Source organism: Bemisia tabaci, chromosome 7 (genome assembly GCF_918797505.1).
Source record: "Bemisia tabaci chromosome 7, PGI_BMITA_v3".
Taxonomy (NCBI): Eukaryota; Metazoa; Arthropoda; class Insecta; order Hemiptera; family Aleyrodidae; genus Bemisia; species Bemisia tabaci.
This window is the reverse complement of record NC_092799.1, coordinates 29,327,338-29,343,359: the sequence shown is the minus strand read 5'-3', so window position 1 is coordinate 29,343,359 and position 16,022 is coordinate 29,327,338. Positions and strand designations below refer to the sequence as shown.

The window sequence follows — 16,022 nt, the reverse complement described above, 5'->3', positions numbered from 1 at the left end:
TCAATTGAAAACTGAATGAGTATGCTTTTAAAGTGAATTTAAAGCGAGTAAAAACACTGAAAATAATGATGATGACATAACTATAATAATGAGACTATATCCTAGATAAGGAGCAAGAGCAAGTACTCTATCTCGTGAACAAAAATTTGTTTTGTATTGCCAAATGTTACATGGACCAATGGACTTCTCGTAAATTGAAGAACAATACGCGTAAAACTTGTTTCTTTGACGGGAGTTTACTCCCTTCAATTACGGGGGAGTAATTGCCGAGTAGATACACGTTTCGTTCTTTTCGCAAAGTTGGCTTTGAAAGAGCCATAGTTTCACAAACATATCATGAAAACATCGATGATCGATCGGCGGACAGACTCTGACTGCCAAATGCACTCCGCTCCCAGAAAACATGAGATTTTCTGCAAAACTCAGCAGTTTTACCAGCAAACCATTGTTGCAATGTGCTTATCAGCAGGTCAGTTGATTTGCTTTTCAAACTCTAGAAATAACATCATTTAATTTGCAGTACGGCAATGCGTATCAGGGAGCAGGGAGCCCGAAAATGCGAGCGCGTTCCTCTCTCATCAGTTTGGCGCATGGAGCCTCGCGCAGGGCCGCGGGGCCTAGGAATCGGCTCCGCTGTGACCCCCTCCCCCCCTCCCAATGGGTCGAATGTGTGATTTTCTCAATCACAATAGGCCTCTAGGTATCTTCGTAGGTTAAGAGCAAGTTATTTGCATTTTGGCGCATTTTACAGCCGAAAAACGAAATACCGCGGATCGGCCGATTTTCGCCCCATTTAAATCAATGTAATTTTTTGGGAGATTTTCAGCCTCAAGTCGGCACGTGTTAATATTGTCGGAGAACGAAAATATTTGGCAGGTATCATATTTGGATGGTAAGGAACAAATTTAGGTTGAGTCGCGGTTCATTGGGCCAAAAAAAAATTTCCCCATGTTAACTTGGACCACCCTAACGGAACGAGCATCGTGTTCCGCTACACCCAAGCCCTCTCCCTCTCCCTTCCTCCCCCTATGGCGCTTAGTTCTGTTTGATAGAAATGCGTCCATTTTATTTCCATGCGTCCGATTTTATGCGGTACATTTATGGATTCGTACCGTTGATTGTAATAATTTTTTTATTGTTATCAAATGAGACTAACATCGTGCGTTTTATGTTGACAGGTGACGGATACGAACGACAACGCGCCGGTTTTCGAGGAGGCGACGTACTCGTTCGACGTGCCGGAGAACTGGGTGCGCGGGGCGCGAGTGGGACAAGTGCAGGCCGTCGACGAGGATCAGGACGTCAACGGCCTCGTCACGTACTCGGTCATCTCCGACTGGGCCAATGACGTCTTCTCCCTCAACCCCCAGACCGGTGTCTTCACCCTCACCGCCCGGCTTGACTACGAAGAGGTATGTATCCATTATTCTTTCCATCCTGTTTCCTTTTTTAAAATCACCGATGACGAATTTGCAAGCACTGGAAAAAAACACATTGGATCTGGAGTCCAGACTCTTAAAAACATCGACAAGAAAATATACTCTTGATTCAATCGGATTTTTGCTTAAATCAAGAACCAAGCCTCTTAATTTGAGCGGATTTCCTTTTGATTTAAGCGAAAATCTGATTGAATCAAGAGTATTTTTTCCTGCCGATGTTTTCAAGAATCTGGACTCTAGATCTAATGTCTTTTTTTTCCAGGGAGGGTCTGAAATTTGATGAATTTCGTGATTAAGTGGAATCTACTGAGTGGGCTGAACACGAGGATACCCTTGATTCATAAATTGAGCAATTATTGGAGGAGATATGACAAAATAACCGATTCTGCTAAAATACATGTGTTTAAATGGGAAATTCTGCCAGATGACGTCATAAGGTGGCACATTTTCTCTTTTTTAAATAAATTTTTCTCCAATTTCCCATGTCAGAAAAAAAATTATGAAAAATACGAACTCAGCTCATAAAGCAGTCTCAGACAAAGCAATAAAATTTGTGTATACTCTCTATGGAACGAGAAAAATTCATGAATTTCCTTAAAAGGCACATTTTCTCAATTTTAAATCCATTTTCCTATTCAATTTCCCAGTTCAGAAGAAAATTATGAACAATACTGCAAACTCAGCTCATGAAGCAGTCTCAAACGAAGCAATAAAATGTGCGTGAACTCTTCATTAAACGAGAAAAATTCATGAATTTCCTCAAAAGGCACATTCTCTCGATTTTAAATCCATTTTCCTATACAGTCTCCCATTTCAGAAGAAAATTATGAAAAATACCACGAACTCAGCTCATAAAGCAGTCTTGGACGAAGCAATATGTGTTTAAATTCTCCATATTGAACGAGAAAAATTCATTAATTTCCTCAAAAATATATTTTTTATTGGAGGAGATTTCGCAACGTTCGAATGTCGATACGGCGTTTTTCCTCGGCACAGAAAAACGGGACAGCATCATATCACGCGTGAACGAGGCGTGACATCATCCCGAAACGGTGCGAGCAGAGTCGTGCGGCTGGAAATTACCTTTCTCAGTGCGTGAGCGCCACTCGTCCAGCGTCGGAGTCATCATTTAGAGTGTTTAGAGAGTATTAATTGAATAGATGAGTCCGAATGGGAAATAGGGAATGGGGAGATGGCCTAGCGGACCAACTCGGGTTGGAGCTCTAATGGCAAGCACGGGGCAGGCACCGCTCACGTTGTGCGTTTCCTCGCATTCCTCGACCAAATCGTCGCTCCTCTGGCGAAAGAGCGTATCTCAATTTCTACATGAGCCCCGGAAAGCATAGAGTTATACGGAGAACAGGGCTCACGAGGGAATCGAGGTATGCCCTTACGTCTGAGGAGCAACGAAATCCTCCACCTTGAGCTCTACTTCCTGTACCTCTTATTGGTGGCCTCCTTCAATCGCAATGGGTCTGATGGAGTTTGAGATGTTTTGAACTCTCCTTCTATAAGGGAGGATTTGCACGACTGCTTCAAATGAACGTGCTTGCTGAACCGAGTTCTCGGTATTTTTCTATAATTTTTTATTTCATTTTGGGGATTGGAAGAAAATAGGCATACATGTAAACAAATTTACCACGTTGTGACGTCATAAGGTGGCATTTCCCATTGAAACGCTTTTATGTATCATAGCAGATTGGAATTTTTTAGCCGACGTGCGTTAAAAATCAGCATAAAGCTGAAAATCTCAATACAGAGGGAAAAAGCTCAAATGAGCACAATTTTCCCTCAAAGAGATACGATGTTCGGTGCAACACTAGTTATGACTCTGAGCTTTTACCCTCTGTATTGAGAATTTAAGCTTTATGCTGATTTTTAACGCACGTCTGCTAAAAAATTCCAACTTATTGTCTTTTACACCAGTAACTAGTTTCCATTTGCACATGAAAATCATCAAATTTCAGACCCCTGCCAATTTCCCATTAGAAGAATGTTGACGATTGAAATCGGTAGATCCTCCTCGGTAGTCGACAACAGCGCACAGTGGAACAAACGCAGATTCGGGATTAATTCTCTGCCTATGACTCCAAATTCCGCGTTTTATTTTGAATTCGACCGCTTTGATTTAGGATGCTTCTCAAAGGAAACTTTACGGAAAAACCAACAAAGCCTTTTTCAAACTTCTACTTTTCGTAGCAACTACGATTCAGGCTTTTGAAATTTCCAAATCATGTCCGATCTCTCCCATGGACTCGCTCCACTGTGCGGAGCGGGACACGAATCACCGGAGCATCGGTCCCGAAGAAGGAACGGGGCACCGAAAATCGAAAACCGCCCGGGCCGCGGCACTCGTTAAATCAGACTATATTTACCGCGCCTATTTATTTATCGTTAATTCCGTGTTCAGTTGTTTTATTTTGTTTTACTCCGTTCCCGTGCTGACCGCTGTCCGGGCGACTCGCACTCACACGCTCCGCGGTTCTGAATTCCTTCGTGCCCGCTTTTATTACTCCCAATCCCGGCCCGGCGAGCCCCCACAAAAGCGCGCAACGTCCGCGGGGATTCCGCGGCGGATACGTTGTTCTTCCTGGTTGAGGATCCTGCTCCAATTTCCAGTTCTTAATTCATTCAAATCGTGGTTAATTTATCCCCTTTTCACTTTATTTCCGACGTTCTCATCATTAAAGTCGGGAGCCGGCGTAGACGATCTTTTTCTCGGTCTCTGCGGGTCTTTTCGGGTCGGGGAAATTGTGTGTAGACAGAATGTACGTTTTTAAATAAAATTAGTCTTCCTGACTTGAAAATTGTGAAAAATACACTATGAAAACTCTGTGTAACTCTGCGTACTGTTCCGGGTTATTCCTGGCCCATTCCAGATAATTCCCACCGTATAGTTGTTCTTCTGTCAATTTCATGTGTATTCCCTCCTGATTGACGATAGTCAGATAGAGATTCACATGAAATTGAAGGAGAATTTACGACAGTCAAAACTATCTAAAACTAGATGGAGTGTAAGTCTTGTTGGTCGTGTATTTTTCGCAACAATGGAGAATTTGCAGGTGTCAGCAATTTTGTAAATTTAATTTTTAAAATAGAACTGCCTAGAGATTTGAGACGGAGGAGATAATTGGTTTCTAAATTAAACAATTAGTGAAGAAAATAAGACAAAATAACCTAATCTGCTGAAATAACTGTGTTTAATCAGGAAATGTCTCCAGATGACGTCACAATGTGGCAAATTTTCTCACTTTTAAATCTATTTTTCTAAATTGTGAAAAATATTGCGAACTCAGCTCATTTAACACTCTCAGTGGATCGATAAAATGTTTCGCGTGCAAATTCGCCATTTGTCGACAATAAACGGAAATAGGGAAGCTTGACCCCGCATTCCAATGGTGATTTTCAGTACCTTCCCCCGCAAAAAAATCCTAGTTTCATGTTAGTGATGCTATGGGCCATGGGAGTCAATCGGAGACGAATAACAGGAACGTATCAAAAATTGATGCCACATGTCATAGAAATCTAACCATCAGAGGACTCCCTTTCTAACCAACCCTCTTAATTTCACCAAAATGGGAACCTCATAACACATGAACGTTAACGATAAATGTAACATTCCCGCCACATTTTACAGCCTGGCTGCTACGTACTGGCAACGCGTGAATGGTCGATTTTCGATGTTTTCCCATTTGAAGCTATGGTAAAGAATCGATTATTAAGATGTTCGTCGCGAACACCCTGTTTATCGATCCTTTTCCGAAGGTTTAAGTGGCGGATCAATCGATACATATCGCAAAGCGCGCCACGCCACTGCTGCCACGAGCAAGTTCTGAGTTGCCGAAGGCTTACGAGGGAATGCCAGAAATGTCACCGCTCGGTTTTTTTCTTCATCTGATCATTCACCGGCAACCTTCAATAATCCAAATACTTTCTTGGAACACCCCCCCCCAAGTATCCACTGCATGTCTCGCTCTCGATCGGTGTTATTACTTTATACTTAAATATTTTGAGAATTTTCTGGCGGTGCCTCAGTTCCTGTCACCCTCAGACGCCCCTCTCCCCTCTCTCAGTAATTTTCTCGAACGTGTTACTATCGTTTTGCCGTCGCGTTTTTCGGCTGTCTTTTTTGCTCCATTTCGGCCCCCTTATCCTCGCTTCGTTTTTGCATGGAAAAGGGCGTAATTGAGTTTGCAGGTGATCGCTAGATGCCTTAGATACCCATGCAGGAGATAATTGATCTTCAAATGTAGTCAGGATGTTTTATCCAAGAATTTGGCCAATTTGTACTTGTCAAGTCGCCGTAATCGCTCAATGGCGCTCGTTATTTCGTCTCGTTTCGTTTTGGTGGCATTTTGTTCCCTTGCGCTGAATCAGCTGCATATCTTTCCAGATTGACAACGCCCTCTGAACGTTGCCTTTTCGGTTTCTGCAAGATTTGCGATTCAATTATCTAAACGAATGTAAAATTTTGCGAGTTACCGGAGGATATAGGATCACCGGTCTCCTCTGAAAGAAACCTCTGACTTACATAACGGCCGTAATGCGCCGATAAAATTAAAAATAATGTACCAAAACTCAGAGTTAGTGAATACTGAATAAACTGAAACAAGCAAAAAATATGTTTATGAGTATGTCGAAAATATTTTCAGAATATCAAGATTGTTGTCACGTAGGAGTGGAAAAGATTTTCAACTGTTTTTTATCCGATGAATACCTGTGACACTAATTGTTGAATTTTTGCATAGCTTTACAGTTTAATTTTTTAAAAACTTTTTTGAATACATTTTTCAAACGCTCTCCACAATTATCATCGGGAAATTGTAAAAAAAAAAATATACTTCTCATAAGACTGGAATTAATACGTTTAAACTGTTTAAAGATTATTGATTACCAATTTTGGAATGATATTTTTATCAAGAAAACTCTAATAATGCTGGCACTATTTGGAAAATATTGCTGACACAAAGGGAACGAAAACGAGGCGACAAGTTTTTAATGCTTGAGAATTCTACGAAAAATAATACTTGAAAAGTGGATGAGGAATAATTGAAAAGGGACTTATTTTCTAAATTAATGTGGCGGTCAGGTTTTTTTAATTTATTTAGTGATGCAAACCTCGCTTTCAGGAAAGTTATTCTGCGGTACATTTTCTGAAAAGTAACTGTGAAATATATTCATTGATGAGACACTGCAAAAAAAGGACTCCAAATTACAACGTTGCAAAATATCCCATTTTTGGAGTTATACAAACCATGGTAAAACAGCATTGTCTACATTCCTACCCTTGCGTTAAAGTCTCTGAAAAACATCTGTGAAATGCATTTGCACTAATGAGATCATACAAAAAGCCACGGTAAAATATAGGAATCTCCGCTTTTCTATCGTTGCGTTAAAGTCTCTGAAAAATATTTTTGATGTTTGTATACGCACTCACGGGACAATACAACACAGGAACGTTGTATAGTTTTCTAAGAATTTTTGCTCGATAAAATCGACTCTGGTGCTGCCGTTTAGTGCCACGACACTAAAAAGCACTAAAACGTCCTAAAGGACTTATAAACAAATGACCAGAAATTATGTTAGATATAAGTCGAATACTTAAAGATTAGGGCCGAATTAAACTTCTGATAGTTTCAATTCAAACCATAAAAGAAAGTAAGGCTGCTGGAGTTCCTACGGGCTCCTATTCCAGGTAGGCGAGAGAATGATTCATTACCTCCTCAAGTTAAGTTTAAACAAACAAATAAAAGTCAACAAGACGGGAAGCCCTAAACTGATACAGAATGCAAAATGAGCAGAACCAGAAAAAAAAGCATAAGGAACTAAACCCAAGATATTGATAAAATATAAATATAAAATAATAAAGACGGGTCACGACCCGTCTTTATTATTTTTACGAAGTCTTGAAACAATAGCACACATACCGGAAAGTCAATGAACTACCTTTCCGATGGTGCTTGATAAATGATGATATTGAGCCAAGATTCTTGTATATTTTTGAGCAATCGCCCTTCGGCTCTTGTTATGCCTTCCTGGACGGCAAGTTCATGCCGTTAATAAAATTATGCTCTGGGTCCAGCAACTAATCTGATTCGTCCAGGATTAATCTCGATCAAACAGTTTCATTAATAATAATTGTGTCCGCATCTAACAGTAGAGGGATAGGAGCGAGTATCACGGGATTTATGGCTGCCGCAGCTCAGTTTGTTAGCCTCTTTTGCCAATTTTTTCGCTTGTCCTCTTCTTGCGTAGGAAGTGTACGCGAGCTTGGAGGGAAGTATACTGCAGCGCGTATGCAAATGAGCTGCAGGAGATTTATTCAAAGATTATGGAGCGATATCATGCGAAGCGAGTGTTTACTTTTATTGCCAATTTAAGAATTCGAGGAATCCTCCGCTCATAACCCGGCAGAAATACTCATCGATGAAAGTTACCTCGCCTCCGCCGCATATTAGTTTGAGGAATCCTTCCTGCTTTTGCCCGTTTTCTACGAACCTGAAATATATAGACCCTCCCACACTTCCTTAACCGAGGAACAGCACGTCAGTAAGACTAATAAAAAAGATATCTGGCCAAAATTTGTAATTAATGACCATCAAATTGTTTTGCGTTTATCAGCTTCGTTATAAACATGAATCAGTCCGGGGTTACCTCGGTGTACCTCACAACAGCTTGAATACTCCGGGGGTCCAGACCCTGAGATCCCCCCGGCCAGTTGGCCACTTCTGATATGAAAATGTATAAATATGAAATTCTCGGAACTTCACTTTTATCTCGCGTGAATATGGTAATAATATTTATGTGCAGTTGTATTCGATGTAAGCACGGTTTCTCATGTACTCAGCAAGGTGGAGTTTCAATTAGAAACACGTCTTCAAATAAAGTTTTAATTTTAGTTAGTTCGGTTTTAAAACCAGTCCCTTCAAAAGAAGTATCCAGGTTTGCACCTCCGTCTTCTTACACTCATTCAATCCAATTCTGAATAATTGTTGTTAAGCCAAGGTGTTCGTTATGGACAATCATTAAGAATCCTCATGTTTGTATGTTTGTGGTATTATTATTTGTATTTTTTGGACGCTGGTGCCATCATTTATATTGACAAATGGTGACAACAGAATGCTTGACTAAAGAATTTTTTTTTAACTAATCATATAGTATTCAATCGGTAGCATGAAGTTCAAACGTTTAATTCTGAAGATAGTTCCAGAAGCCAAAATCTCTAAGGCCAACAAAATTCCTTTTCAACATCCAATAATAATTGTATGTAACCAACACCTCGGCCAAACCTCTGAATCTTCACACTTTTTATGGTAATGCCAAGCAAAATTTTCTTGTTTTCCACCCAGGTCGGAAAAAGGGCCACATCTGCGTATCAGTCGAACTTTAATTTTCTTTTCTCAGTTTCTCTACATGATGAAATTTCTTTTGTGTAATTACCGTCTCGGTTTCTCTCCTTTACGCAACGCAAGGTCACGCTTGCGTCCGATTGTCTCTAACCTTTATGTTAAACACCAGGAAAGACGGAAAGCTATCTAGAACCGACCCCGGGTCAATAAATAACAGAGGAGATGAAATGGTCCGTCCGAGGCTCGAATATCATCTGAAGGAGCACAGCCCTCTTTAAATTCATCGGATTTAACGCTTTGATTTATGGGGAGAGCCCGTCGAGGAACGACGTAGCCGCGGCTCAGTGGCGTGGCGTGAAATGCGATATATCGATTGTTATGCCGTTTAAACCTATGGAAAAGGATCGATAGACAGGGTGTTCGGTGCGAACACCTTAATAATCGATTCTTTACCATAGGTTTAAATGGCAGAACGCTCGATACATCGCATTTCACGCCGCGCCACTGCCGCGGCTCCAGATTTCGCCTATGCTTTGAGCTTTTTGTCGTGGTGCTCTAGTCCGGGGTCGCGGGTCCGCCATCTTCCGATCGGGTTTGCGCCGAGCCGAAATTACAGTGGCTACCGACGAGCCGACCAATCGAACCAACTAACAATTATATCCGCCTGAAAACAATAAATCAGAGAATTAATAATCTGTTATTAAGTTAAATATGTTTGATGGCTCACCTCGTTCGAGCACTGGCATCATTTCGCTACTCAAAGCCGCCCTCTCTCCCTCTCTCCTACTCTCGGTGCTCTCCTCTCATCTCTTCTCGCGCATGGAGTGTCCCCCCCCCCCCCCCCCCGACTCCCCTCACAATTTCACTAATCGTTCGACCGAATATTTGCATGCCTCCATTGTTGCCCTCTTGTTTTTTCACCACATGGAAAAACATGGATTGCTGATTTAACAATTTTGTTGTGAAAAAAGTGACTGCAATTTTTCAATGTAGATTCTATAAAAAAAAATGTACATTTTACAATAGAGAAAAGCTAATTTTACCACCCTCGTGGTTAAATTAGCATTTTTTATTGTAAAATCTACATTGAAACCAAAAATTTCAATAAAATTATAAAATCGTCAAAAAACTTGACTACAGAACTCAGCTGTTTCTCCGTATTAATCGTATTCTCATTCAAACTTGCAAAGTTTGTCGGAATTTTCTCTTGAAATCGTACTGTTTCAAACAGCTTTCCGTTCCTAATGAGTTCTTTGACAAATGTTTCTTCTTCTTCTACTACGAGTGACTAGGGCATAGCTCTGTTTATCAGGTCATATTTTATCGAGCACTTAATTCATAAATTTTTTATTCAAAAAAAAAAAAAAAAAAAAAAAAAATCATTAAATATAAAGGACTCGTCAAATTAAAGAAACAGCATTAAATTATTCAATCACCCTACGGAGAAGAGAGCCAGCTGTGAGCTCATCTCTTAGGTGGTCGTCCAAAAAATTGGAAATGGTTTCAATTTTGAAAAACGTATAGGTTAATTGATGTAAAGTTCCTTTCATGATTCCAATTTGGCAACTGCGCTCATGTCTTCCGATTACACATATCTGTGCACCCTGCGGAATTTAGTGGCAGCCACTCAAGAGCAAGACCACCGCATTCATTCTTTGCTCTCGGTACATTCGGGGCACTTGAATGATTATTAACTCCTTTTTTTCGCCGATAGTTTATCAGGAATTTCTCTGCCTTCCTGCCCGTTCGAATGTCTGGTCCTCGGGATTCTGGGCAATTATAACGAAATGTTTCGAATTTACCATTAATCAAAAAGAGTTTTTCTTAAATTATATCGCAGCCTTCATGCCTCATCCGCTTTGAAGCTCACTCCGGCGGCTTTGCTAGACGTCTTATTTTTCTCGATGCTTCTTCCAACGAAATAATGCAGACGAATTTCCGCCCGTGGATCTGCCTCATGTCTTCAACCAGCTTTGGCAATGGAGAAACTGGCGACAAATAAACTCGAATTAAAGTCAATCGCTATAGACTATCGGTTCCATGATTTTTTTTTATTATTTTTTATTAATTTTTTTTTTTTAATGGCGGGGTAGCGTGTACATAAATCCACTTTTGCGCTCTTCGCACTTTGAGTATATTTTGTTTATTTCTTCGCTCCCTTATCTCGTCTTCGTGGTAGGAGATTTTTACGTGGAAAATTTACACCTCTGCACATACGCCTAGTGATCTAAAAAAAAAAAAGAGACACCCGTAAAAAGAGCATATCGACGATGAAACTCCCAAACCTCGTATCTCATTTGCGGTGTTTAAAAATCTCCGCCCTCGTAAATTTTTTCAAAGGAGGACAAATCAATATCATTCCTTGAAGTTTTCACAGAGTCCTTTTCGCACAGAGAAGAAAAATCAGGAGAGTTTACAAGAATTGACGTTGAGTAGTTTTCTTATTAAAAAATAAAATATGCTCGTAAGTCTGCATGCAACGTCGCAAACCGAGGTAGGGGATGTGGTAGTTCCACCTTCGATATGCCCTTTCATCGAGTGCCCCTTCTCCTTGACAATATTGTGTGTACAGTTGGACTAAATTTTGCAATAAGGAACCATTATTTCTAGCTCATTTTAGAAACAACATATACGCCATTAGATTCCCCATGCAGAAAGGTGCATTTAAGGAAGAGCCTAAAACAGTAGTTCCTTATTGCAAAATGTAATCCAGTTGTCTGTTGTATTTAGTCACAAAGTTTTCAAAAAGGAATCAAAATTTGTTGATTCCCAAGAAACGATATTTCGAGCAACACTTTAAAGAGAAACGGCCATCAGAAACTCGAAAAAATGAACGTTCTTTTCGGAAAAATGTGATTTCGAGAAACTTTCTAACAGGTTACGACTGTATCACCCATTGCTTCAAGAATATATAATAATTTTGTTTTTTTCTCTTGCCTTTTTCAGGTGCAACATTACATTTTCGTAGTCCAGGCTCAGGATACCGGGAAGCCAAGCCTGTCGTCCACTCTGACGGTGTACTTCAACGTTCTCGATCTGAACGACAATGCCCCTCTATTCGATCCGATGAGCTACAGCAACGAAGTTTTTGAAAACGCAACCATCGGCACCAGTATTGTTACCGTAACGGCTACCGACCTTGATTCTGGTAAGAATTGCGTTTATTACCTTCTTCTTATCCGTCAGTAAATATTTTTTTTTCAATTTAGAAACCGAAGATATTCTCCTCCTCATATGGCACAGTAGTTTCCGTTTACAAATGACATTCATCGAACTTGAACCCGTTGGAAATTCTCCGTTGCATCGGTTTTCCTAAGAGCGAATATTCAATCGGTGCTTTCTGGGACTCATGCGGGAATCGAGATACACGCTTACGTCAGAAGAGCGACGAACACTGCTGTGCTAAGGAAGAACGTCGTATGAACTTTCGAGAGCTGCCAAACCTCCCTTGATAAAGCATGTATTTCTGATATCATTCATGCATGAATATTCTTCTTTGAAATTTTCAGATATTTTAGATTAAATTGCGTAAAAAATTGTCTGAAAACTTTGGGAAAAAAATATTCACAATTTTCCAAGTAAATTCGGTTTTTATCGAAGGAAACTTGGCAACGCCTGAAAGCTCATACGGCGTTTTTCCTTAGCACGGCAGTAAAGTTCGTCGCTCCTTTCTAAGGGCGTACCTCGATCTCCACGTGAGCCCTGTTTCAGACATAAATCCATGCTCTCTGGGACTCATGCGGAAATGGAGGTACGCGCTTTTGTCAGAGGAGCGCCGAACAGTGCTGCCGTGATAGCGAAGAGAGCCGTAAGTGCAAAATTTTCGAAATCGAGTTTTCTTCAAAATTCGTCTAAACTCTTTTAGATGAAATTACTGAGACAGCTAAAACAGCAAAATTCATTATCACTCATCGTCTCAAGAATATATAATTAATTTGTGTTTTTCTCTCTGCCTTTTTCAGGTGCAACATTACATCTTCGTAGTCCAGGCTCAGGATACCGGGAAGCCAAGCCTGTCGTCCACTCTGACGGTGTACTTCAACGTCCTCGATCTGAACGACAATGCCCCTCTATTCGACCCGATGAGCTACAGCAACGAAGTTTTTGAAAACGCAACCATCGGCACCAGTATTGTTACCGTAACGGCTACCGACCTTGATTCTGGTAAGAATTGCGTTTATTACCTCCTTCTTATCTGTCAGTAAAAAATTTTTTCTCAATTTAGAAACCGAAGATATTCTCCTCCTCATATGGCACAGTAGTTTCCGTTTACAAATGACATTCATCGAACTTGAACCCGTTGGAAATTCTCCGTTGCATCGGTTTTCCTAAGAGCGAATATTCAATCGGTGCTTTCTGGGACTCATGCGGGAATCGAGATACACGCTTACGTCAGAAGAGCGACGAACACTGCTGTGCTAAGGAAGAACGTCGTATGAACTTTCGAGAGCTGCCAAACCTCCCTTGATAAAGCATGTATTTCTGATATCATTCATGCATGAATATTCTTCTTTGAAATTTTCAGATATTTTAGATTAAATTGCGTAAAAAATTGTCTGAAAACTTTGGAAAAAAATATTCACAATTTTCCCAGTAAACTCGGTTTTTATCGTAGGAAACTTGGCAACGCCTGAAACCTCATACGGCGTTTTTCCTTACAGCACGGCAGTAAAGTTCGTCGCTCCTTTGTAAGGGCGTACCTCGATCTCCACGTGAGCCCTGTTTCACACATAAATCCATGCTCTCTGGGACTCATGCAGAAATGGAGGTACGCGCTTTTGTCAGAGGAGCGCCGAACAGTGCTGCCGTGATAGCGAAGAGAGCCGTAAGTGCAAAATTTTCGAAATCGAGTTTTCTTCAAAATTCGTCTAAACTCTTTTAGATGAAATTACTGAGACAGCTAAAACAGCAAAATTCATCCTAATTTAATGAAAACGAGACGTATGTCAAAGCCGTAAGTGCACAAAAAATGACACAGTTTTTTTTTCAAGACAGCCGTAGATGCATGAGAGCCAATGAGAACAGTGCTTTCCAGTAAAGCGCCGCCCTCTTCTGCCAATTTCTAACCTGAAAATGTGTTTGTTGTGCGTCCAAAACACAACCACGAAAGCATGCAGAAGATAGCACTTACGGCTGTCTTGCCTAACAATAACCTAGCATGAAAATGAAAAATACCCTTTTTATGTAATGGAAATAAAATCAGTCGATTTTTAATCATCCATACGATTTCTAGGAGTCTTCCGGACGATTAGTGGCAATTTGACAAAGAACGGAGGCTTCTTTCAATGAAATGATCTTGTCAGAAGCTTCTGAGCCCGTTCTCTCAAAACTTCATTTTTGCACTTACGGCTCTCTTCGCTATCACGGCAGAGTGGGAGTGGGATGCGTCTTGAAGATGACAGAGGACGAGCGACGAGGGACTCGGGTCGATCCCGTTCGCATCTCTTGGCGTCGGCGTGTGTCGTCGTCCTCTCTTGGCCGGGGTCGGCCTTTGCCGTTGGCCTGCGTCTTGCCTTGCCGTTTGCCTGCGCGGCTGAAAGCGCCCAAGCTCGAGAAGCTCGGGTACCAGGTACCGCCTGAAATACGAGCCCCGAGCCAGTAATCCAACCCATTTTCACCCGAGTTCCATTCCCAGGGCCCGCTTTGTCCGAGGATTACTCCTGCCTTTGCGCCTCCCGCCGCCCGTCGCTCCTCGTCGACTCCTCGCCTGTCCACTCCCTTGCGGTCGGTTTCGATGCCAACAGGATGGGCGGCTCTCCTCAAGAGTCAGCCACTGGCGCGGAACCCATTAGCGAAATCGCTTAATCCACAGTAAACCACGGAAAATCGAATTTAATTGATAAGAAGCTGTTCGTAGATTACGTGACACTAAGTTTTCTGGGGTTTCCACACAAGATCAGAACGTTTCGACTGAAAATTCAGACATCCTCAGTTGGATAAATAAAAATGAAAATGGTTAAAAATCTAAAATAGACTGTAAGTACCTTTCATTTCATTTTATCGTATATCTTGTCACGGACTGCGGAGCATCCTATCGTATCTCATTTCTGGGTTTTCGGACCCCCCAACCCTCCTTTCCAAAGTTCCATGCCGTGAAGTTGATCCAGATCACCCTCCCCCTCTCCCACATCCAATGCAATTTTCAAGTTTACCCCATTTGCATTTTTGTACTTTTTTAAAAAAAAAATTGCACTTCAGAATATCGCGTTGCCTTGGCGACGGTCGCGATGAGTGAGGTTGTAAAACCAAACTGTTATAGCTGCCGTCCTAGGGAAAAACGCCGTTTGAACTTTCAGGCGTTGCCAAATTTCCTTTGATAAAACGGGAATTTCCTGATAAACTTTTGGATGTTTTTCAGATCATTCGGTTCACAATTTCACCAGAAGTTCCGGAAAATTTAAAGAAAAAATATTTATAGCGTTCCCCAGAGATAAACATTTTATCGGAAGAACTTTGGCAACTCTTGAATGCTGCCGTGCTAAGGAAGAACGCCGTATGAACATTCGAGAGATGCCAAATTACCTTCAATAAAACATTTATTTTTGCGGAAGGTTATGAATATTTTTCCTTGAAATTTTCAGGAACTTCAGGTAAAATTGCGAACAAAATCATCCGAAAAATTGGAAGGAAAATATTCATAAGTTTACCAGGAAATTAGCGTTTTATCAAAGGAAATTTGGCAACGCTTGAATGTTCATACGGCGTTCTTCCTTAGCACGGCAGATTAGCCAAATAACTTGTGATGCTTCTTTTCTTGCGCTATATAGTAGTCCATTTGATTCAACCGACACCTTCCTCTCCGCAGAGTCCCCATAATGACGTCACATGAGAATCAATCTATTTACTTTGGAATCGCTTGGCTCTTACTCAATTAAGGGTCGTAAAGAGGGTAGGCTCACCAAGGGGGATGGAGATGAACCGGAGATGAACCAACAGGTGGAACAGGTGAAGCACGCTGCCATGGAGTCCAGGAGTGCAGCACGACGCGGAGCGGGTGCGCAATGCCTTAATTTGTCAGATTGTGCCCTAAAATTGTCACATTTTACCTTGCGACAACAATCATGATGTCAGCTAAAGGTTTACTTGAACACGGTGGCAAAAGTTCGTGACGCCATGCTCAACCAAAAATCACAATATGATTTTCAAAAGTGCTCAATACCAAATTCTGAAAACTCCAAAATGTACGGAAAAAATTCTGTGATTTGAAAAACTTTGAGGCGAGTGAAAACCGTAG

General features: G+C 41.1%; 2 protein-coding genes across 2 annotated transcripts in view; both read left to right on the top strand.

Annotated features, from left to right (window-relative positions):
• Window positions 1-403: 403 nt before the first annotated feature.
• LOC140225080 (cadherin-related tumor suppressor-like) lies at window positions 404-12,264 on the top strand. Its single transcript, XM_072302582.1, has 3 exons — window positions 404-469; window positions 1,179-1,412; window positions 11,735-12,264. Exons 1-3 carry the CDS (start codon window positions 404-406, stop codon window positions 11,975-11,977), a joined length of 543 nt encoding a protein of 180 aa, XP_072158683.1. The 3' UTR covers window positions 11,978-12,264.
• A 495-nt stretch (window positions 12,265-12,759) lies between these two features.
• The window catches only part of LOC109043111 (cadherin-related tumor suppressor fat), a 78,629-nt gene continuing 75,366 nt past the window's right edge, over window positions 12,760-16,022 (top strand). The window contains exon 1 of the mRNA XM_072302280.1: window positions 12,760-12,952. Within this exon, the coding sequence (XP_072158381.1) occupies window positions 12,871-12,952 (82 nt within the window). The 5' untranslated portion in view covers window positions 12,760-12,870. The remainder of the gene's footprint in view (window positions 12,953-16,022) is intronic.

Coding starts and splice junctions, on each gene's coding strand:
- LOC140225080 (XM_072302582.1), top strand. CDS start 404: ATGAGATTTTCTGCAAAACTCAGCAGTTTTACCAGCAAACCATTGTTG. Junction 470..1,178: donor TGCAATGTGCTTATCAGCAG/GTCAGTTGATTT, acceptor TTATGTTGACAG/GTGACGGATACGAACGACAA. Junction 1,413..11,734: donor CCCGGCTTGACTACGAAGAG/GTATGTATCCAT, acceptor TGCCTTTTTCAG/GTGCAACATTACATTTTCGT.